Source organism: Monodelphis domestica, chromosome 6, assembly GCF_027887165.1.
Source record: "Monodelphis domestica isolate mMonDom1 chromosome 6, mMonDom1.pri, whole genome shotgun sequence".
NCBI classification, from domain to species: Eukaryota; Metazoa; Chordata; class Mammalia; order Didelphimorphia; family Didelphidae; genus Monodelphis; species Monodelphis domestica.
Window position 1 is genome coordinate 85,576,131 of NC_077232.1, and position 24,123 is coordinate 85,600,253.

Sequence of the window (24,123 nt, forward strand, 5' to 3'; positions counted from 1 at the left end):
TTCCCCACCTTCCAGTGTCAAGTTAAAGAATTCTAATCTTTTTTCCATGTAACAGCCCTTTAAACATTTAAAGATGGCTATTATCCTACTTAGAAATACCTTCCCAACCCAACCTACCAAGTCTTGATCTCCTCAGAATAAAATTCCTACAGTTTTCCATCAATTCTACTTTAATATTGTGAATCTTAAAAACTACTCAGACTATACTTTAGAAGATTTTATTGAGCTATTTCCTTATTGTAACAATGGGGATACTTGGTCTAACAAGAATCAGGAATGTCTTGGGAACTTTACATTACTTCACCCATACTTAGACATACTTTAGGGGAAGATAAAAGTTGTAAACTCTTGTTTGAACAATGAAGGTACTTAACTCATACCTTATAGTGAAGCTAAAACCTTAAACTAAGTCTATTTTTAGATCTAATACAAAAAGGTAAGTACCCATAAAAGTTAAATTAATCACAAAAAGGTCAAGTAACTCACAAAAGGCAAGCTTAACAAAGAAGTGTGAAGTACCTCAGAAGATATAATCTAACCAGAGAAGGTGAGAACTAAAGAGTGGTGAGAACTAAGAATGGGCAGTCCTGGAAAAAAGCATCTACTGTGATTGGTTGATGTGAAAATTTAGGGGAGGTGACATAAGAGAAAATTTTCTTTAAAAGGAATGGGTAAAAAGTCAGTTAAAGCAATTCAGTTCTGAGAGGAGATTTTGAACCGAGTTCAGGAGATTGAGTTCAGTGGAGAACTGGAACCCAGCTTGGAGATGGTCTTGTGGTGAGTGATAAGAGGCTCAGGGAGGCCACTTTGGCCAAGGCCTTTAACTACTGCCTGGATGAGCCTGAGCCAGAGCAGTTTAAATTAATTCTCTCTCTCTCTCTCTCTCTCTCTCTCTCTCTCTCTCTCTCTCTCTCTCTCTCTCTCTCTCTCTCTCTCTCTCTCTCTCTCTCTCTCCTTCCTTAATTCCTTCTCTCTATATTAATTAAAATCTCCATAATTCCCAGCTGACTTGGGTATTTTATTATTTGGGAATCATCCCTGGCAACCATTAAATTTAAGATTTTTAGATTTAAGTCAAAACACTAAAAGTATCTTTACAACATAATCTCAAGGCACTTCATCCTTTTAGCTTATACTTAACATCCTTATTTATCAACATCCTTCCTAAAATGTAGCACCTTGAAGAGTCTAAGAATCATACTCTGAATAGTTTTTTAATACAGGAAATTCAGCAGTAAGCAGAATTAGAAGGAACTTCCAAGGTCATTGGGTCTAGTCTCTCTACCTGCACTAGAAATTCCTTCCATGGTATCTCATGACATATATGATATCATGACCAAAAGTAGTCATGAAGATAATGTTCCTAATGATGATATACTTTATTAATTTTTGGATAATATAATAGGGATTTCCCCCTATATAGCAAACTTAAATTGACTTCTCTGAACTTACCAGGTAGTTAACCAATTTCTGGTTTTGAGAAACAAGAAAAACAAATTCTCCATGTCAAAGCTTTAAGTAAAACAAATGTCCTTTCTTCTCCTGGCAAAATATAGACAATTCCTAAAACTATTTCTATGTGGAATGATTGTCAATCTCCTCACCTTTGTGGTTATCCTCCTCAGGAGTCATTCCAGGAGACAAAATATCTTAGAATCCTATAATCTCAGAGTTTGCAAGTAATTGAAAAAGGATTCTTCAACATTTGAAACTGGAATCTTTGCTTCAGTTCACCGTCTCTAAGAAACTTCTGTTTCTACATGTTTTGTCACAAAGAATTCATTATTTAGCCACAGAACCAGTTTCAATTTTGGAGAGTTCTAATGTTAGATTCCTCCCCTCCTCCCCCCCCCCCCGCTTCCGCTTCATGTATTAGTCCCATTTTTTCAAACCCAATACAACAGTTGTATCTTATTTCAATAAAAGTCAGAGTCCCCATTAGGAATCTGAAGAGAATATTATACACAGTGATATGTGAACAAATTATAAAATTAAAATGTAATGAGGATTATTTGCAAAAAATATGAATTACCAAAACAGTCACAGCAGAAACTTGATAATTTTAATAGGCCAATCTCAGAGGAAGAAATAAATCAAGATTATAAAATCTGAGAAATACAACACAAAAAAGATAATTTTCTTAATGAATATGAATGAATGAAAAAAAGATAATTTTCCTAATGAATATAGATGAAAAAATACTGAAATATTTTTAACTAAACAGTATAATTCATTTAAAATAATCGTCACAACTAAATATGATTTAAGACATGTATGGAAATATTCATAGCTGCGCTCTTTTGTGGTGGCAAAAAATTGGAAAATGAGGGGATGCCCTCCAATTGGGGAATGGCTGAACAAATTGTGGTATATGTTGGTGATGGAATACTAATGTGCTCAAAGGAATGATGAACTGGAGGAATTCCATTTGAACTGGAATGACCTCCAGGAATTGATGCAGAGTGAAAGGATCGGAACCAGGAGAACATTATACACAGAGACTGATACACTGTGGTACAATTGAATGTAATGGACTCCTCTACTAGCAGCAATGCAATGATCCAGGGCAATTCTGAGGGACTTATGAGAAAGAACACTATCCACATCCAGAGGAAGAACTATGGGAAAAGAAACACAGAAGAAAAAAGAACTGCTTGATCACATGGGTTGATGGGGATATGATTGGAGATGTGGACTCTAAATGATGTGCAAATATCAATAATATGGAAATAGGTTTTGATCAATGACACATGTAAAACCCAATGAAATTATGAGTCAGCTATGGGACGGGGGGTTGGAAGAGGAGAGGGAAAGAACATGAATCTTGTAACCATGGAAAAATATTCTAAATTAATTAATTATATACATTTTCCAAATTTAAAAAAAGCAGTTATGCAATGCAATATTAGAAAACCTTTTAATTAAACAGCAAAATAACCCCTAAAAATCATACAAATATATTATCAGTTCAAAATTTTTTGATAAGGGCTAATATTTACTAATAGTAATAAAACTTCATTAAAACCAGGAAAACAACATACATAAATGTTACAAATATGAAAATTAAAAGAACAACATAATAATTGGAAATTAATGCTACAAAATTATAATGACTAAACTTATTGCCAAAGATAGTTGAGAAGAAACTAGGCAGCTAGATGACAAGGTAAAGAGAACACTGGCCCTAGAGTCAGGAAGACTTAAGTTCAAATCTCATATCAGATACTTGTTATCTGTATGATCTTGGGCAAATCATTTAACCTCTGTTTACTTCAGTTTCCTTAACTGAAAAATGAGCATAATAGTAGCACCTACCTCCTATAGTTGTTGTGAGGATCAAATGTGGTAATATTTGTAAAGCATTTAGGTTGTCGCTTCCAGGTAAACATGGTGGCAGTCTAGATGCAAAACTTGTCCTCTCCTCAGCACCCACTGATATAGACTACCTCAAAAGACAAAAAAAAAAAAAAAACAAATTCATAAGAATGAAGGAACTCTACAGTATTGCACAGCATTGAAGGTACATGGGATTTGGGCATTTCCACACTATAAGGGGGTGAAAAAGCTCCCATCAAAACCCCAAGCTGATCTACTCTCCCCACTCCCCACCTACGGAGCCAGAATCAGAGCCAGTACGCACCAGAATCAGTGAGCAAGGGGCACATCTAGAGGGAGTAAGGGGTACCTCTAGGTCCTTGGGAGCTGACCAAGACCACCAAAGACCTACCCCTGAGAACAGCTACACCTGAAACCCCAGCAGGCTGAAGAGTACAGACTGTGGGTGTTTGCGGGAAAATAGCACAGAGAAGGGCAGCAAACAGCAGAAGATGCAGAGATTCAAGAGCTTGAGCCTCAGGCAAAATCCTTGCTCCTTGGCTCCATACACAGAGAGCCTGCCCATCTCTCTCAGATTTCTGACTAAAAAGGGAAGGAAAAACCTCCACAGTGATGGCAAATTGGGCCCAGGAGCAACAACCTCCCTCCAAGAAAAACAAAAAGAAGGCATTGGCCCTCAAAATTTTTTATGGAGGAAAAACCCAGGCAACAGAGGAAATACAGGAGGAAATTCAAATAAACCCAAAACCTTCCAAAAAAATGGAAATTGTCCACAAGCTCTTGAAGGATTTAATTTGGAGCTTATCAAAAAGATGGAAGCCTTCTGGCAAGAAAAGTGGAAAATAATTCAAAGAGAAAATAACAGTTCAAAGGACAAGAAATCTCAATGGAGAAACACCTGGAAGCCACAAAAAGCAGGATAGACTAAACCAAAAAGTAAAATCCAAAGATTATAGCAGAAAATCAGTCCTTAAAGACCAGAATTAGGCAACTGGAAGACAATGATCTTGCAAAACAGCAAGAATTAATGAAGCAAAGTCAAAAGACTGATAAAATAGAAGAAAACATAAAATATCTCACTGACAAGATGACAGATCAGGAAAACAGATCACAATGAGACAATTTGAGAATCATTGGTCTACCCGAAAAGCCATAAATAAACAGAAATATTGACATCATACTATAAGAAATCATCCAAGAAAACTGCCATGATGTTCTTGAACAAGGGGGAAAAATAGACATTGAAAGAGTTCATAGAACACCCTCTACACTAAATCCTCAAAAGACAACTCCCAGGAATGTAATTGCCAAATTCAAGAGCTTTCAGGCTAAGGAGAAAATTCTACAAGAAGCCAAAAAGAGACAATTCAGATACCAAGGAGCACCAATCAGGATCACGCAAGACCTGGCAGCTCTCACACTAAAGGACCGCAAGGCTTGGAACATGATATTCAGAAAGGCAAGAGAATTGGGTCTTCAACCAAGGATCACCTATCCATCAAAACTGACTATATACTTCCAGGGGAAAGTATGGACATTCTAGAAGATTTGAAAGTATTTGTAAAGAAAAGACCAGAACTAAGTGGAAAGTTTAATATCCAAACACAAAGATCAACAGAAACATGAAAAGATAAATAAGAAAGAGAGGGAAAAGGGGAAAATGTTTTTTTTTTATTCAAACTTTCTTCTTTAAGGGCTACAATTAGATCAAATTATATATTTTAATATATAGAGAAAATGTATTTGTAACTCTCAAAAATTATATTCATTATTATAGTAATTTGAAAAATCATTCACAGGAAGAGATTGGGATAATAAGTGCTATAAGATGATATACAAAAAAAAGAAAAAGGGAGGGGGAAATAGAAGATGGCATCAAGATATACTTGAAGAAATAAAATAAATAGGATAATCTTTATCATACAAAGATACACATGGGAAGGGGAGGGGAAGAATACTCCTATAAGAAGGAGAGGAAGAGAGTGCTAATAGGTAATACTTAAACCTTACTCTCAGTGAAATCAATTCTGAGAGGGAAGAACATCTAGATCCATTGGGGTCTTGAATTCTATCTTATCCTACAGGGAAAGTGAGAAGGGAAAACTAAGGGGGGGAGGGGAGGGAGTACAAAAAGGGAGGGAAAGAGAAGGGGAGGGAACTTAACATACCCTAAAAAAACAAGAAGGGAACAAAAAGGCATGGGCCAGAAAAGGAAGTGTATCAAGGGAGGGGAGTAGGGGGATTTCTTAGAAGTAAACTACTGGTTTAAAAGGATATAGCAAAATAAGAAAGGATAGAACTAGGAAAGGATATCAAAATGCTGGGGAATACACAAGTGTCAATCATAACTTTGAATGTGAATGGGATGAACTCACCCATAAAACAAAAACAAATAGGAGAGTGGATTAGAATCCAAAATCCTACCATATGTTGTCTATAAGAAACACTTGTGTTTATAAGATCCCCATTGCGTAGCCCTTACCAGTCTTCTGCCTTGGAGCCAATACACATCAAACCTTTCAAATTGATTATTTTTATGACATTACTGTTATCATATACATTGTTTTCCTGGTTCTGCTTACTTCATTTTGTATTAGTTCACACAGGTCTTTTTAAGTTTTTCTAAAACCATTCCCTTAATTTATTTATTTCATTATTTTTTTCATATTACCTTGGTATAATTTTCAATAATTGTTTTGTTTTTCTTTAAAACCTTTACCTTCTCTCTTAGAACCAATTTTTAAGTCAGAAGAGTAGTAAAGACAACTCAATGGAGGGCAAATGACTTGCCCAGAGTCACATAGTTAGGAAGTATCTAAGGTCAAATTTGAACCCAGGATTTTCCATCTCTAGGCCTGGTTCTCTATCCATTGAGCCACCTAGCTGCCCCCATTAATTGTTTTCTGAAATTTTATGATCCATGTTCTCTTCTTGCCTCTCTCCCATTCTTCCCTCTTTCCTAAGATGGTACATAATATGAAATAGGTTATATTGCTTTTCCTCTCATTTTAGCTGCCTGGGTTTTCTTTGTGCAAAATAGTTTAAATTTTACATCATCAAAATTATCCTTTTTACCTCTTGGGAACTACTCTCTTATTTGGCCATGAATTCTTCTCTTGTCTATAGATCTGAGAAGTAATTTCTTTCTTATTCTAGGAATTTGCTCATATAACCCTTTATGTCCAAATCATGCAGCCATTTTGAGCTTATCTTGCCAGATCATGTGAGATGTTAGTCCATGCATAGTTTCTGCAATTTTTCCAGACAGTTTTTCTCACACAGTAAGTTCCTGCTCTAATAACTAAGATTTAGAGTTAATAAAAAACACTAGCTTGTTGTGTTCATTAACTCCTGCATATTGTAAACCTAATCTGTTCCACTGATGAACCAGAGAATGTTTATTATGTGTCAGGCATTGTCTAGGCTAGGAATTCACCAGTCAAAGGCAAGGGCATCAAGGATACAAATTGAACAAGGAAACTTAACCTCTCTCATTCTGTTTCTTCATCTATAAAATATAAAAAAGGATAATAAAAAGTACCTACCTCCCAGGATTGTAAGGATAAAAGATATAAATTCCTTTCTAGACCTTGATATACTATACAAATGACAGATAGTAGTAGTAATGGTGATTGTGATGGATGGTTGTGGTGGTGGTGGTGATGGTAGTAGTGATAAGTAGTAGTAGTAGTAGTAGTAGTAGTAGTAGTAGTAGTAGTAGTAGTAATAGTGGTGGTAGTAGTAGTGGTAATGGTAGTAATGATGGTTACTGTCATTGTCATCATCTATTATGGATCATTCTTTTAACAAGGATACTTGAAAACTATCTATTGGTGTGCACCTCCAGGAACAATTTTTGGAGCCTGTCCTTTTTAGAAAGACATGTAGCATGCTAGAAGCCTTTTTCCCAAACCTGATGCTTCCTTTAGTGGAAAATGTTAAGTCATCATGAGCAACCAGAGAAGCTGCTTTTTCTGTTCCAAACCAAATTCTATAATGCAATCAAAGAAAGATGTCTGGATTCATAAAATCCCCAGTAATACCAGCTGGCAGGAAACTAGTCATTTATTCTTGATAAGACATTGCATGACCTTTGTAGACAGGCTGCATTTGGAGGCAGAAAGTAGTATTAAGGGTTGGAAATCTGTCATAAGCAGATGTTCTTTAAATGAATTAAAAAAAATAATAAGGACTTTTGCCCTCTGATGGCATTCAGAATAGCATTTTATTTCTTCACAACTACATGCAAAAACAATTTTTAAAATTCCTTTTCTAAAATTTTGAGTTCCATGTCCCTCCCCCCTCCCCATCTCTACCCCTTTAGGGTAAGCAAATTTGGTCTAGGTTATGCATGTGAGATTATGCAAAATGTTTCCACATTGATCATGTGAAAGAAGACATGCATGTATATGTGTGCACAGGTGTGCATGGGTGGATAAAACACAAAGAAAGCAAGGTTAAAGGTAGTATGTTTCGATCTAAATTCAGATTTCATGTGATGGCATTCAGAACTGATGTCAGAGGCTGGCAAAGAAGAACTGACTTTTTAGAGTTGTGTTCATGGAAGCCAGTTATGCAATGGATCCTGAGTTTGTGGCCAGGCTCCAGGAAACATAACCAGAGCTGCCAAGTGTCCATCTTTGCTGTCTTTTTCAACCTTCATCCTTTATGGAACCCACTTTCTTCAGGTGTCCCATGAGTCCTCTGAAGTTTTGAGATTTACATAGTAGAAAGGTTGCAGGTAAAAGAAAGGAATTCATGTCATTTGTTCTATACAGTCTTATGAAGAGAAAAATCTTAAGCTGGCAGCGTACAAGTTTTAGAAATTACTAAAAAGCTTGGAAAGCTTTCAGTATGAACATAATCATGAACTGGGTATCTGTCAGAAAGGGAGAAGCCTGTCTAAGTGAAGAAGGGCTATTGACAAGAAGATTGGCTCTCAGAGAAATCTTTTTGGTCACAGAAACTAGTAAAACTGTCTACTGAGGGGTGGAGGAGCTACAGTTTGCTTTGGCAGAAGAGCCAAAATAGCATCACTTAAATCACAGATCTTTGAAAAGATGAGCTATCATATGTAAAGATCTATTTCTTGACAGAGATAGGTCTACATAAATTTGTGCATATGCATATATAGTTCAAGGATCCATGACTTCATTAATGTTATAGTTTCTTCCACTAGAAAGATTGCAGTTAGTGCAGCTATGTATTACAAATGGATAGAGCTCCATGCCTAGAGTGAGTACAAGTCTGATCTGTTAGCAAGTCACGTAATACCAACTTCCTTAATTTTTTTAAACTATTGCAACATCTCTACAGTGTAGTTGATGGTTTTTGAGTATTGCTGGGGCCGAAAACCTTCTTTACTTTGTGGGCAAGTTGTTGATGAATGTCCAACCTTGAGGTGGAAACTTTGATGATAGACACTGGTAATTTTCTCAGTATATCATTTCCTTTCCCAGTGCTAATAATAAATAAGCATATCATACCTTAGTAGTTAGTGCTAGGAAATAAAATTATATCAGTCTCAGTAAACTTTCTGATGATGAACCTTCTACCCCATGCCTTTACTGTACTTCAGAGAGTAGATTCTCAGTTCATAACTAGGACCTTACATTTGAAACCCAACTTGGGCAGGACTTTCTGGAGCATGTGCTCCCATAAGATACCTTGCAAAACCCAAGGCCATGTTCCCACCATAATTAGCATTCTGTATTGTATTTTCATGAAAAAAAATCCAAGATTTAAAATTTTGTTCGAGAAAGATTTCAGGAAAAGAAGCTTGCTAACTCCTTGAATCCAGAGAATGAACTTTTGGAGAAAGATGCCTGCAAAACCTACACTGCATCAAGAAGATCCAAAATGAACTTTTGGGAGCAATTGGTTGAACTAAACAGGGTTGAACTTTTATTTTACATTTAAACTCTTATGTCAAAGGCGACTGCCCCCTAATTGGCTTTTTTTCAATGTGCCTAGCAAAACATTGGTCCGTCTTGGAATTGTATTGTTTCCAAGGCAAAAGAACAGTAAGGGCTAGACAATGGGATTAAGTAACTTTCTCAGGGTCACATAGCTAGGATGTGATTGAAGCCAGATTTGAATACAGGACCTCCCCCTCTCCAGGTCTGGTTCTCAATCCACTGCATCACCTGGCTGACTCTCATTATTCACTTTTGAAACAAACAAAAATGATGCTTAGATACAGTGATAGAATTCCTCTTACTAACCCTACCAGCAAGAAAGAGTTTGAGAATTTCCTTAGCTGGGTTCTGTAGCTTTCCTAATTGCCATAGGCCAGACTTAGATATCTTTTCAGCTTTAATACTTTTTCACCTATCCACTGAATCATTTAGATAATGAGGTGAAATGTTATGTAAACTCAATGTAAAACTTTGCTATTATTATTAATGATAATAATAGCTAGCATTCATATACTTCCTTAAAGACTGCAAAGAACTTTACTAATATTATTTATTTTTATCCTCATAAAGACCCTGAGAGTTAGGTGATATTATTGTCCCCATTTTACAGTCAAAGAAACTGAGGCAGACAGAGGTTAAGTGATTTGCCCAGAGTCACAAAGCTAATAAGAATCTGAAATTGGATTTGAACTCAGGTCTTCTGGTCTCCAGAACTTTATCTCATGGCCATCTCTGACTCCTTGTGACCCCTTTTGGGGTTTTCTTGGCAAAGACACTGGAGTGGTTTGCCATTTTCTTATCCAGCTTGTTTAACAAATGAGTAAACTAAGACAGAGTTAAGTGACTTGCCCAAGGATCCATAGCTAATAAGTGTCTAAAGCTAGATTTAAACTCAGGTCTTACTGACTCCAGGCTTATCTCTATCTACTATACCACTATATGGGAATTAAATTTAGGGGTGTAATTGATAACAAAGTTTTAAGTAGGGGTTAAGTTTGACTAAATATATGAGAATTTTTATTTTATTTTATAAAATAATATGATGGTTGCTGATTTAAAATATTATAGCTCAAGTCAAATGACTTTTAATAGCTTTTATTTACAAAAAGATGGAAAGAGTAAAAGTAGAAAAATGCAAAGAAATGGTAGGGAAAATGTCTAGCCCAACATGCTAAATATTGCTTCAGTGCTCTGCTCAACCAGGCAGGGCTTATTAACCCCCAACCAGAGGATCAGGTGTTCCACCCATGTGGCCTCCTCCAAGGGGGGAAGGCCTCTCTCCAGAACTAATCTCTCTCTCCAGAAGCTAGGAAAGGAAAGCCAGCTACTCACTCATCTAAGAAAAAATCCAATAGCCAATATCCTGAGTTGAAGCCAAGGCCCAAGTCCCAAGTCCTCTAAGAGGCAGGTAACCAGCCAAAACTCCAAGCCAAAGATTCAAGCCAAAGAAAACTCCCAAAGATGACTCCCAGCTGAAGAAGTTCAGGACTTTTTAAAGTCACTTCCTCTCTTCACAGGGGCCAATCACAGCTTCCAAATTGCCTAGCAGTGTATGTGGGATCCACTTCTCATCCTCTGACAGTGTCAACTCTTATCATAGGCCTCTGAAGGTGTCAACTCTTATCATAGGATTCACAAGTTTCTTATTGATTGGGTTAAAAGGGTAGAGCTCTCCAAGTAAGTGACTTGTGAATTCTCTTAATTGATAACAAAGTGTCAAGTATGGGTTTTTTAGATTGATTAACTCAAAATAGACAAAGAGAATAAAGAATTCCCTTTCACACAGCCTAGCCACCTCTTATGGTTATTATTCTTATGGTATGCCTCTTATAGTTGCTATTATTAATTATAACCTGATTTCATCAGGAAATAAATGTTAAGGGCAACTTTGAGTATTTTGCTCTTGACCTTAAAACTCTTCCATTTTCCTATTCTTTCAATTCTAAACAAAGGATGAAGGGGTGGGATAAGGAGTAGATATAGGTACTGGTAGAAAGAAGAGTTGTTGGGTCCTGGGATCCAGAATATGATAGGATGAGATGGGCCTTAGTCATTCAGTCTAAAAGTACAGAAACAAGGACAAGCTAAACAAAAATACTTTTTCCCTAAAAATATAATGATATGGTGAAAAAGCAAACTAGATTTTCTATCAGGAAAGACCTGGCTCAAAACTTATTTTTCTGCCTCAAATTCTGCCTCAAAAACTTATTAGCCAAGGGGGCAGCTGGGTAGCTCAGTGGATTGAGAGCCAGTGGATAGAGACGGGAAGTCCTACGTTCAAATCTGGCCTCACATTTCCTAGTTATGTGACCCTGTGGTGAGTCACTTGACCCCCCCACCCCCATTGCCTAGCCCTTACCACTCTTCTGCCTTGGAACCAATACACAGCATTGATTCCAAGGTGGAAGATAAGGGTTTAAAAAACTTATTAACCATAAGACCATAGGCAAGGCTTTTACTCTCTCTGAGCTTAATTTCCTCCACTCTAAAATGAGGACAATAGTACATGTAGCACCTACCTCATTGGGTGATTTTGAGGAAATGATGATGTGTTGATAAAGTGCTTTGGAAATCTTAAAGTTCCATGAGTTTTTCAAACATCTTCATTATTATTCCATGATTGGAAAACATACACTCCAGCAAAACATCTGGAGGCAAAGTATGCTCATATACATAAAGGACATAGTCATGAAAATCAGAGCAGGACTTAGAAGAGTGTTGTCTGTTTATTTTAAACACGGTCAGCACCATGGTTAGAGACAGTAGCTAGTTATGTCAGCACTGAAATTATAGGAAAGCAGAGAAATCTAATGCCATTGAGATAGCTAAGGAAATAAAGGGGCTGGTTAGCAGTTGGTAGTTTTATCTTCTAGCTGCTTATCTGTACTTCTAAGTATTTTAGGGTTATACAAGAATGGTCAACTTGTTGAGTCTTTAGGATTTGACTAGAAGTGAATAAATGTCAGTTGATGATTACAGCATTTCCTGGACTAGCTAAGGAGACAGGCTATTCTAAAGTGTTTAATTACCCTGTCCTGGTTTATATGTGTGAACAACTATAAACAGCTCTCTCTGCCTTCTATTGACTCCTAGACAGAAGGCAAATTCATTTGAGTGTTGACAACTTTATGTAGTGGTTAGCACTGCACATAGAATTTTGAAGTTTCAAATGTATCATCCTATATCTAGGTCAAAAAAAATTTGAGTCTTCTCTCTGATGATACATCAATCACCTCTGTGCCTAATTCTGTATTGATATTACATCACAATAAGCCAGACTCTAAAGTAAAACTGACTTTTGAGCTCATGAAGTTGTAGTGTTTTATGCATAAATCTTTCTGGTAATGTGTTCCCTTTTCAACTTTTAATAACTAAACCAAAGAGGAGGGAGAAGATAAGAAAGGAGAGAAGAGGAGAGAGAAGGAAAAGTGAAGACAAAGGAAGAGAAAGAAGAAAGGGATGAGGGGAAAAGGAGTGAGAAGAGGGAGAGACAGGAGGGAAAAGGAGAGGAGAAAACAAGACAATAGAAGAGAAAGAAGAGGAAAGAGAGGAGAGGAAAATTGATAGGGATTATGAACTATTGTTTTTAAAATAGCATTGTTGTCACTGCTGGAGATTCATGAGCTCCCTAAACCAGGATGGATCAGCTTGATGGATGCTGGGTAACAATCAGCATCCTCATCAATGAGAGACTTCTCCTTCACAGCTATCATATGGTTCATCATGTAAAAATCCCAGAAATATCATTGCACTGATCTTTAATGTAATATCACTTCCTTCTACTATTTTTTTCCTTTGTAGATACAGAGCCATGTTTGCAATCAGGTTTACCCTATCACTACCCCAAATGCCTTAAAGATTTGTGTAAAAAAACTTTCTGTGTTGTGGCATAAGCTTCGGGTGGCAGTTTGGCAATGTTGTAATCTCAGTTCAGTACATACTGCCCAGCATACTGTAGGAATGGTTTCAATCCACAGACACAATCAGCTTTTTGTATTCGAATAAAGGATTATCCATCCATGTGTGTATTAGTTTCATGTCATCCAACTTCTTAATACCTTCTAGCAAGCCCAAGGATATATATATAATATGAGTGCCACAAAAAACTGGGCTATAGCTCTATTGCAACTGGATAGTATTTTAACAGATGAGAGCTCTTCTAGAAGGGATAATAACCACTGAGTGTTCTCACTGCTGACAAGTCAGATTATTTCCACTTTTCTGTACTGACAGATATAAATTATAGAGATAACAATAATAACAATAACTCACATTTTTAACACTTCATAGTTTATAAATATTAACAAATAGAAACTTCCCTGTCATTGTATCTAGTTCTCAATGATTCCTTTAAGTCAATGAATTGAAAAAAAAAAGGAATGTGTCCAATGGAGGATGACCAAGATGGTAGTTCTAAAAAATAATGCCTTAAAAAGAGTTTGAAGAAATTGGAGTTGCTAATCTTGGAGAAGAGAAAATATTGGGAAAACAAGATTACTGATTTCATATAGTTGAAGGATTACTATATAGAAAAGGAACTATCATGTGAATTTTCTCTTCTTAAACACACAAAAAAAGCAAAGACCAATGGGTAAAATTGCAAGGGGAAATATTTTAACTCAATATATAAAAATAGTTTCTAATAATTAAGGTTATCTCAAAATGAAATGGACTTATTAGGCTTATTAACTTGTTAATGCATCTACTCAAGCAGAGTCTCAATTTAAGCATATAATTCAGATAGGAATGTCAACTATATGACTTCTGTGGTTTCTTTCAACTCTTTAAGATTTGATGTTTCAGAAAAGACAGAATGTTAAAGAATAGAACACAGAGATATAAGAGGCCATATAGATCATTTAGTTCAATATACCCACTTTATAAATCAAGAAACAGCCCCCAAATGGAGAAATAACTTTCCCAAAGTGACCTACATAATAATTTGGTTCTTTCTCTATATATGGTAAAAGCTTAGTTAATGTGATTGGATATCTGACCAACTGGCACATGGAGAACCAGTAGCTGTATGTTGGCTTTCTCTAAGAGCTGTACAGAAATAATAGAAGCTCCTATGAATTTTCTCCATGTGGAATGATTAGTCTTCAATTTTCCTCTTCCTATTTTTACACTCTAGGAAACAAGAACTTCCTCAGAGAGCATAATTTCTGTGCCTGCCTCAAATACATCAGGATCTCCAAGTCGTGTGATTTATGTGAGTATAATATCCTCATCTAGGATGAGACAAGGCAGACAGGGATAGAGGGGGTTATGAGTTGGAAGAGTAAAGAGAATGATCAGATCATTCCAGCTTACAGTTGGTGAGTAAAATTGGTGGTTTCTTATTTGTTGCCTCAAGAAATATTCCCAAAAAATAAAAAAAAAGAAAAAGAAACATAAAAGAGGTATAAGACAGTATGATTTCTATGGTAGAAAAGGCACTAAATGAGAACCAGGAGAACTATGTTCAAGTCCTGCCAGTGATTGGCCATGTGACCTTGAACAAGTGGCTTAATCTGTCTTAGCCAGTTTCAGTATTTGAAAAATGGAAGGAAAGGCAAATGCTAATATTTTATATTTTAAAGTTACTATGGGCCCTAAAAGTCTATATTCCATGGTCTGCAATTGCTTCTAGCTCTAACCTCTAACTCAAATCTTACTTACTCAAAAGGAGGGCTTCTTAACTATGACACCATTTTGAAGAAAGTATTTTATAAACTTAAAATTATATATGTAATGAGCAAAAGCTGAAATGAATGTACAAACAAAAGTTTGATCTTCTGAATATATCAATTTATTAAGCAATGCATGCCAAATGTCCAACAAATTGGGACCAAACCCTTTTCTCAGCTTAGACCTGGAATATAGGGAGAGACAAACTTTTATACATAAAAATAAGACCAATTAATTAAGGAAAAATAATACATTAAGTAATCTTATTTCTAGCTGGATGAAAGATTAAACTTTCTAAGTTGGGAGGGGGAGAGAGAACTGGTATAATTCCCTAAATTCAAGAAAAGAGATGTCCCATTCCTCTTCAACTATTTGCAAACAATCAAAAAACATGGAAACAATAACTGATTGATCATTATGGGGCCAGTTTTCATATAAGATACATAGGTTACTTGAGATATATAATTATGAGAAAACTCCTTATCTTTAGATCTGACTGTAGTTCTGGTCAATATAACCCAGGTCCTTCATTAAGGATCCAAGTGGTCCAAGTTCCCAGCAAAGCAGAGCTAGGTTCAAAGGATGCAATAAGGTTTTCTCCCAATTCCCAACTGAAAACTTTTTCTCACAATATAGAATTTGGATAAGGCCCATAATTGAATAAAATGGGGGCTAAGCTAGCTCCAGAATTGAGTCATAAGATAGAATCAGCATGGTCCACTCAGTTCCCACCATTAGCCACTTGCTGACTCAATTTCCTCAATTTCTCAACATATGGAAATGGACATCATAGTCATTATTAAGTAAAAAGTGTTTCAGCACTCTTGAATCTATTTGTAAGTGACCTAGGGTGAAATCTATGATTCCAATATTGAGGAAGCCACAAAGCCTTGTTTTCTAACACCTTGTACATTGGTTAGTAACCATTATCAATATTTTTGCCTACTGAATCATAGTTATATCTTATTAGAACTAGCCCAAATAAAAGACAGAGAACTTTTAACATCCATGTAAGGCCATCCAACTAGTTGAATGTCAGAGTCAAGATGAGAAACCTGGGTTTAGATGCCCAAAATGTTGTTCTTTCCTTGACACATATTAGGAGAAGAAACTCATAAAAGGAAAGAAAGGGGGAGAGGAAACCTATCTAAATGGCCTTTATTTTATTAGTATGGCCCAGCTAGTTTCTGTGGCAACCAAGTGATGCATGCTGCATTAAATGGAAATAAATTTAAAAGTCTCTGTATGAAGGCCAACTGCTAAAGAGTCAGTGCCATTCATCTGGCTGTCCAAATGTAAAGGACACATAGTTTTTAATGTTAAAAAGAAAAAGCATGTATTTTTCCAGTCCCTACTTCCCCTTTTTCTACACAATGGGCATACAATGTGGTTTGGCATAAAAAGTAATGGCTTTGAGTTGGAGAACTTGAGTTCAAATTCCAATTCTTTTCCTTGGGTTTGATGTGCCCTTGGGCAGGTACTTCACTTCTGCACTCCCATTTCTTACCCATAAAACATGGGATTTGGACTATGTCTCTGTTACCCTACATTGTTTTTTCCTGACCCACCTCAGCAGGTGATGTTCCCCAAATAAAGGGATTTTTCCTTTTTTTAAGCCACAAATGTAGAAGCTGTTAGTGTGTTATTTTTGCTTTGTTACTATAGGAATTTATGGCCCTTCTCTTTGCCCCACCTTAACCCAGAATCCTAAGGGGATAGCTTGTCTCATTTTAGGGACTATTCCCCTTGAAATATACAACAGTTTGCTGACAGTCCCATGAAGACACCTGAGGAAATAGCAAGAGCATGTTATTTAAATTCAGAAGTTCATTATGAGAAAGAACACTATCGACATCCAGAGAAAGAACTGTGGGAATAAAAACACATAAGAAAAACATATGATCAATCATGTGGTTCGATGGGGATATGGTTGGGGTTTTGGCATTAAAAGATCACTCTATTGCAAACATGAATAATATGGAAATAGATTTTGAACAACAATACACATATTACCCAGTGGAAATGCTTGTCAGCTCCAGGAGGGAGGAGGGAAGAGGGGACGGAAAGAACATGAATCATATAACCAGGAAAAATATTCTAAATAAATAAATTTTTAAAAAGTCAGATGATCAGGTCAGCTAAAAGGCACAGAGTACCAGGACCTGGGTTCAAATGTGGCCTCAGACAATTCCTAGCCATGTGACCCTGGACAAGTTACTTAAACCCCCTTTGGCTAGCTTTATTTGTCCTTCTGCCTTAGGGTTCTTATTAAGATAGAAAAGTAAGAATTTCTTTAAAAAGTCAGAATTCCTCGGTTCTAATTCTTGACTCATCAATCCCTGTATTGCCTTCTGCAAATCACTTAATCTTTCTGGGCTTCAGTTTTACCATCTGTAGGCTGGGCTAAGATGATCTTCAAATATATAATTAAATAATCTTAAGTTCAATGAGATGCTTTTAAAATATAGGTACAAGGATTCTCACATACTCATTTTATCAAAAAGGAAGCTGAAAATTGTAGAAGTGATTTGCTTAGGGACACACACATAGATAACAAGCTGCAGAAATCATACCCAAGCCCAGCTCTTTGGACTCTTGAGTTCAGTATGCTTTGCTTTCTACCCTTGCTGCTTTGCTGAATCACTGCTCTGCATCTAGGGGTGACTGTTGGCCCTTTGACTCTTATCTATTCACTTTTGATTTGGATCTAACAATTCTCCTCTTATCTTTGGTGTTTCCTCTTTCTTAGGCTAAACTTGGAGATGAAATTCTTGACTACAGGGACTTGGCTGCCCTTCCTAAAAGCAAAGCCATCTATAACATCGACCGCCCAGATATGATCTCCTACTCCCCATACATCAGTTACTCCTCAGGTGACAGGCATAGTTATGGAGAGGTACGGAAATGAAATAATGTCATGACTTTGGGGAATAGGGCTTTGATTACTGGGGTCATTCAGCTTAGTACTTGGACTCTGTTAAATGAGTACAGTTTGGGCTAGAAACTGGACGTCTTCATTCTCCTTTGAATAACCATTTCATGGCTAGCTGTCTTCATGTTTTAAGGGCTGCATAAAACTGGAAAGCTTTTGCTATCAAATTTTCTGATCTCTACTAAATATATGAGTGTTGGTTTCTTTTAAGACTTTAAAAACTTTTTATTTAATTTTCCCCCAATTATGTGTAAAAAGTTTCCAATATTTTAAAAAGATTTGTCTCTAATTCTCTCCCTCCCTCCTCTCACCCCTTGAGATGGTGAGTAGTCTCATAGATTTAGCATATGCAATCATGTAAAACATTTTTCCATATTAATCCCTTTGTGGAAGAAAACTTGAACCAAAAAAATTAAGAAATAAAGTGAAAAAAGTTTGCTTTGGTCTGGAGTCAAACTCCATTGGTTCCTTCTCTGGAAGCAAATGGCATTTTTTATCATGAGTCCTTTGGGATTATTTTGGATCATGTATTGCTGAGAATAGCTAAGTCATTCCCAGTTGTTCATTGTACAGTATTCCTGTCACTGTGTACATAATGCACTGTATACAATGTTCTCCTAGTTCTGGTCATTTCACTCCTTCATATGTCTTTCCAGGATTTTACAAGCTCCTTCTCTCCATAATTTCTTACACAGTACAATTACAATCATATTCCATAACTTACCCAGCCATTCATCAATTAATAAATATTCCCTCACTTTCCAGTTCTTCTCCCCTACCAAAAAAGCTTTAAATATTTTTGTACATATAGGTGCATCCCCTTTTTGTTTTTTGTCTCTTTGGGATATAAACCTAATAATGGTATTGCTGGTTCAAAGTGTATGTACTGTTTTATAGCCCTGCATATCCTTTAAACACATTTTTAAAATAAAATGTGGCGCAGACAGGAAGTGGTTTTAGGGGAGTGATCAGGAGCTAATCCAATAATCTTTTTGCTTCTTGTGTGAGAATAGCTGGTATATTGTCATTTCAGCCAATATAGTTTCAAAATAACAAGATAACTCCATTATTAATTAAGTGATCAATGAAAATTTATTAAATGCTTATTATTTACTCCATGTCACATACTATATTAGATGCTAGGGAATGTAAGGGTTAAATTAGGGATTTTGACAAAATAAGAGAGAATATAAGAAGATAAGAGAAGAAGAGAATATAAGAATATAAGAAGAGAGAATGAGAATATAGAAGTATTGTGAATTAATATTATCCCTTTAAGCCAGAGAAGAGAAAACTTCTAGCAGCTTTTAACAACAATTTAGTTTAATTAAAATAGAGATAATAAAAGAATATAGTAAAATGAATGTAGTAAAGGAGGGAAATATAGGAAAAAGATAGAAATAAATAAATAAATAAATTTCCTAATACCTAACTAGCTATCCTATAACTGCCTATAATTGCTATCTAAAACTGCCTATATTCTCCTTTAAGTGCCTATAACTACAACTAATAACAACCAGCACACAAAGTTCCAACCCAATATACCCAGTCAAAACCAACCCAATCAGTGTTCAATCAAACCCAATTAGGTCTTTCAAAGAAGACCAGCCACCTTCCAAAAATTTCAAGGAAGGGAAAAAAACCTAACAGTCCAAACCAAAAGTCAAAAACTCAAAAGGGAAAAAACCCCTCTAAAGGCTAAAGCCAAAAGCCCTCTCAGTAAGCTCAGGCCCACCTTTATATTCTAGCAACTAAATGCCAACCACCAACTAATCACCAATCCTCACCACCAGCAACCAACCCCCAATGACCAGCTCACTCCTGGCAGCCAACTTCCTCTAACTGCCAGCCCTAACTGTCATCAACTCACTTCCCAACTGCCAGCAATTGACAGACTACAACTGTTAGTAACTTACCCCCCCCCCCAACTGTTAGCCACTTACAGCCTGACCAACTGATGCTCAGCCCCTTTTAAAACCTTCCCCTACCTCACTTCCTGTCTCTATGGATCCTCCTTCCTACCTCTATAGTTTCTCCTTCCTGTCTCTATGGTTTCTATTTCCTGTCACTGTGGACTGGTTAATCCCTACACATTTGTACGGTTATAGGACCTCCAGGTCCCCCATTAAATTAGAAAAGGAATTAAGAATTACAATGAATGGAATAAACCTTATTCTCACTGCATTTTCATTGGATTATCAAGTTTCCCTTAATATCCCAGGGGCTCATTTCATGACTAGCCAGGCCAGAGCCTGCAATGCTGACAGAATGGTCAGCTATACTACAAGTTGGTCTCTGGTCCTCAGCATCCTTAACTCTCCTTAGCGTTAGACTGCTCACCATCCCATTTATAATACAGTGTCTATAACTAAACACCAATAATATTGCCTTTTAATGTCATGTTTGGGAAGAACCAACTGCATTCGGTTGGGTCTGCCTGAATACAGTTATTTTCCTAATGCATGGAATGCATCATTTTCCTATATGCAAGTTGCTTTTCACTGTTCCTGTTTCTGTCTCCATTATTTGTATACCTTGAGCTTTTCTCATGTGAGAACCTACAGCCCATTGTACTAATGGCACTTAAAAGACAAAATGTATTTCTTAATATTTTCACATGAAATGCCATTTTCTTTCATTCTCCTTATCTGTATTACTTGCTGCTGCCTTTCTTCTATTGAATTTGAATTATTATGTTGTGTTTTATTTGATAGAGAATTTCATTTCAACTTTGGGGATGAAAAAAAGGTGATTTTTTTGGACTGATTTTCCACAAATACACACCTACACACAACACCATCCTCAGAGAAGTTTTGTTTATAGAGGAGTCCCAAGGGAGATTGGTTTATGATATGGAACCATCACAACTTAAAAAAAATAACATGAGAGGCAGTGTGAAACAGTGGAAATAGTACTCTGCATTTGAAGTCGAGAAGACTTGGATCCAAAGCCCACCTCATATATTTATTAGCTGTGTCCCTGACAAGTCACTTAAATTTGCTGAACCTCAGTTTCCCCATTTATAAAAGGTAGATAATGATAGCACTTGCCTTTCAGGGTTATTGTAAGGATCAAAGAAGATAATGTATTTAAGGTGCTTTGTAAATCTCAAAAGCACTATACAAATGCCATTATAATTAGTAGTGGTGGTGGTGGTGGTGGTGGTGGTAGTAGTATGGTAGTAGTGGCATTGTATCACTACCATTAAAGTCCTAGTTCCATTATTCCTAGTCACATAAAGTGGTTATTTTACTTCTTTGAACTTCAGTTTCCTGAATGGGGAATACATGGCCAATAATATTAGCAACATCTACCCTTGTTATTATCATTTAATGATATCCAACTATAACCCTGTGGACCATATTGCCCATGTGGTTTTCTTGGCAAAGATACAGGAATCATTTACCATTTCCTTCCCCATTATATTTAGGCAGACAGAGATTAAGTGACTCCCCCAGAGTCATGAAGCTAGTAAGTATCTGAGGCCAGACCAGCACTCTATCTACTGAGCCATCTAGCTGCCCCTACGCTATGCTACATGATTGTAAGGAAGCCCCTTTGGAAATAATAAAGAACCCTAGAAATATTAATTATTATTGAAATTTCTTCTTTACTCAGTGATATTCTGAAAGGCTAGACTTTCCTGTGGGTGCCAACAACAACTACCTATCAATATCAACTTCAGAACAGAAAGACTATCCCCAATCCCCAAAGCTGCTCAGGAGTTCCAGCTTGATGGATACCTAGATCCTTTAGAATTTGGCCTTTTTGGGAGGCAGCTGGGTAGCTAAGTGGATTGAGACCCAGGCCTAGAGACTGGAGGTCCTAGGTTCAAATCTGGCCTCAGATACTTCCCAGTTGTGTGACCCTGGGCAAGTCACTTGACCCCCATTGCCTAGACCTTACCACTTTTCTGCTTTGGAGCCAATACACAGTATTGACTCCAAGATGGAAGGTAGGGGTTTAAAAAAATAAGTGATGAAATTCTATAAAATGATTTTGGTGCCATTTTTTATTCATGTGGCACTGAATAAATAGATTCATTTAGTTTGAATTGTCATTTCAAATACATGAGCTCAGGGGGCAGCTGGGTGGCTCAGTGGTTTAAGGGCCAGGTCTATAGATGGGAGGCCCTGGGTTCAAATCTGGCCTCAGACGCTTCCCAGCTGTGTGACCCTGGTCAAGTCACTTAATCCCCATTGCCCAATACACAGTATTGATTCCAAGATGGAAGGTAAAGTTTTAAAAAAAAAAGCATTTGGACTTTTTTGCCCTTATTTCTTTCCTCTTGGCCCCCAATTATCTGAGCTCACCTTGTTGACTCATTTCACTTCTTTTCTTCTGGATATACTCAAGCTAGAAATGGCTTCCAAGGTATGTAATATTGTCCCTTTTCCCAGCAGTCACATCAATGGTGTCACAGTAGAGGACAGCATGATGAAGGATTTTAGGAAGTTGGGGAAATCATGAGTTCATTCAGTTACCATTTCTTGTACATGGAAAATCCCTCCTTTTTCTGAGAACCTCATTCAAGTCTCTCTCTTTCTTGCTGGATTGAAATCTCAGGTTGATTCTTTCCTTAGGGACCCTAGTGTCTTAGCCTCCTGCCTTAATTTAAAGGGTAGTGTTTCTAGCTCCAGGGTAAGTCTGCATGGAGACATCTAGATGGCTGAGTAACTAGAAAGCTGGACTTGGAGCCAGAAGATCTAAGTTAGAATCCTGCCTCAGACCTTGATTACCTGTGTGGAACTGGGAAAATTACTTATGTTCTTTCAGCCTCAGTTTCCTTATCTGTAAAATGAGGGTCATAGTGGTGTCAATCTCAGGAAGCTGTCACAAGGATTAAATGAGATAATGTGTAAAGTGTTTTAGAAATACCCATGTATTATCCATTTGAGAAAACTCCAGCAAGAGTCTTGAATGTTAGCACAGCCTTCACCTACTCTGGGAACTTCTATGGAGGACACAAAGCACATGTAAAGTCAGGCTGCTGCAGGAACCCAACCTTATATGGTCCCTTCACCAGGTAAGGGAAGAGCCATTCCTTCATCAGTCCTCAGAATGTGGCACCAGGTCAGACTGTCCCTACCCAGTGGGCAGTCCAAGGATCTGCCCCTTCTGTCTCTGCACCTTTGTCCATTGTGTAGGGACAGAGTCATTTGAACTCTTGTTTACCTACTAGTTTGTACCTGCAGGAGGAGGTCAGAGTGGATTAAATAGGATTCCCAAAAAGTTAGAGGTGATGGACCAAGAATAAAATACTCGCATCACTGCTGGTAGTAAAGTTAACTCCCATCGTTAAAGGGCTTTAAGGTTAACAAACAATTTTACTCACAATAACTTTATGATGTAGGAAGTACAAGTAGGTTAATACCCATTTCACAGAAGGGGAAGCAAACTGAAGAAGGGTAAATGAGCATGGACTAGTAGAAAGAATGCCACATTGACTGTCAGATGACCTGAATTTATTTTTAAAATCAAATCATTTAATCTCATCCAGCTTCATTGTCTTCATCCTTAATGTGGGGGCAATAATACTTTACTTCTCCCTCAAAGTGGGGAAGGAAGAAGAAGAAGTATTAAGTGCCAATGTGCCTGACCCTGTGCTAAATGGCTGTAATATTTACAAATACTATGTCCTTTAATCCTCACTATAATCCTGAGAGGTAGGTGCTATTATTATCCCTATTTAATAGGTGAGGAAACTGAAGCAAGCAGAGGTTACATGACTTGACCAGGGTAAAACAGCTAGCAAGTATCTGAGACTGGGTTTGAACTCAGGTCTTACTGACTTCAAATCAAGTGCTCAACTCATTGTGTCACCTACCTGACTTGTTACCAAAAATGATACAGTATGATATACAAATGAGCTGGCCTAATACCACCTAGCTTATGGCTAAGCCAGAACCTGAACCTGGCTCTCCTTATTTCTGTGTTCTTCTCACAATACTGAATGCAGACTGAATTGATCCTCTGGCCATTTGTTAAGACTCATGCTGCTTGAATTAATCCAGTTGGTACAAAACTACTTTAATGGCCTGGGCAGCTGTTCCATATGACATGAAAGTCAAATGTCTTGGCACACTAGTCTTTACTTGGTCAATATTCCAGAACATGAAGAGTGACTAGAGACCAGCTTATTCATTTTTACGCTTCTAAATATATTCTCCTTCAAATGATATGATGGATGAGGTGCTCCTTGGAAATAAACCAGGGAGAATCCCTGGCCTGAAGGACAAGAGAATTTTGCTAGCAGACAGATACAGC

General features: G+C 37.0%; 1 protein-coding gene across 13 annotated transcripts in view; it reads left to right on the plus strand.

Annotated features, from left to right (window-relative positions):
• ABLIM2 (actin binding LIM protein family member 2) overlaps nucleotides 1-24,123 on the plus strand; it is a 335,657-nt gene that overhangs the window by 222,981 nt on the left and 88,553 nt on the right. For 12 of the 13 annotated variants that reach the window (XM_056802386.1, XM_056802381.1, XM_056802379.1 and 9 more), the window contains exons 9-10: nucleotides 14,389-14,466; nucleotides 17,674-17,820. In XM_056802386.1, coding sequence (XP_056658364.1) covers nucleotides 14,389-14,466; nucleotides 17,674-17,820 — 225 coding nt within the window. The remainder of the gene's footprint in view (nucleotides 1-14,388; nucleotides 14,467-17,673; nucleotides 17,821-24,123) is intronic. The other variant, XM_056802389.1, reaches the window with a different exon arrangement.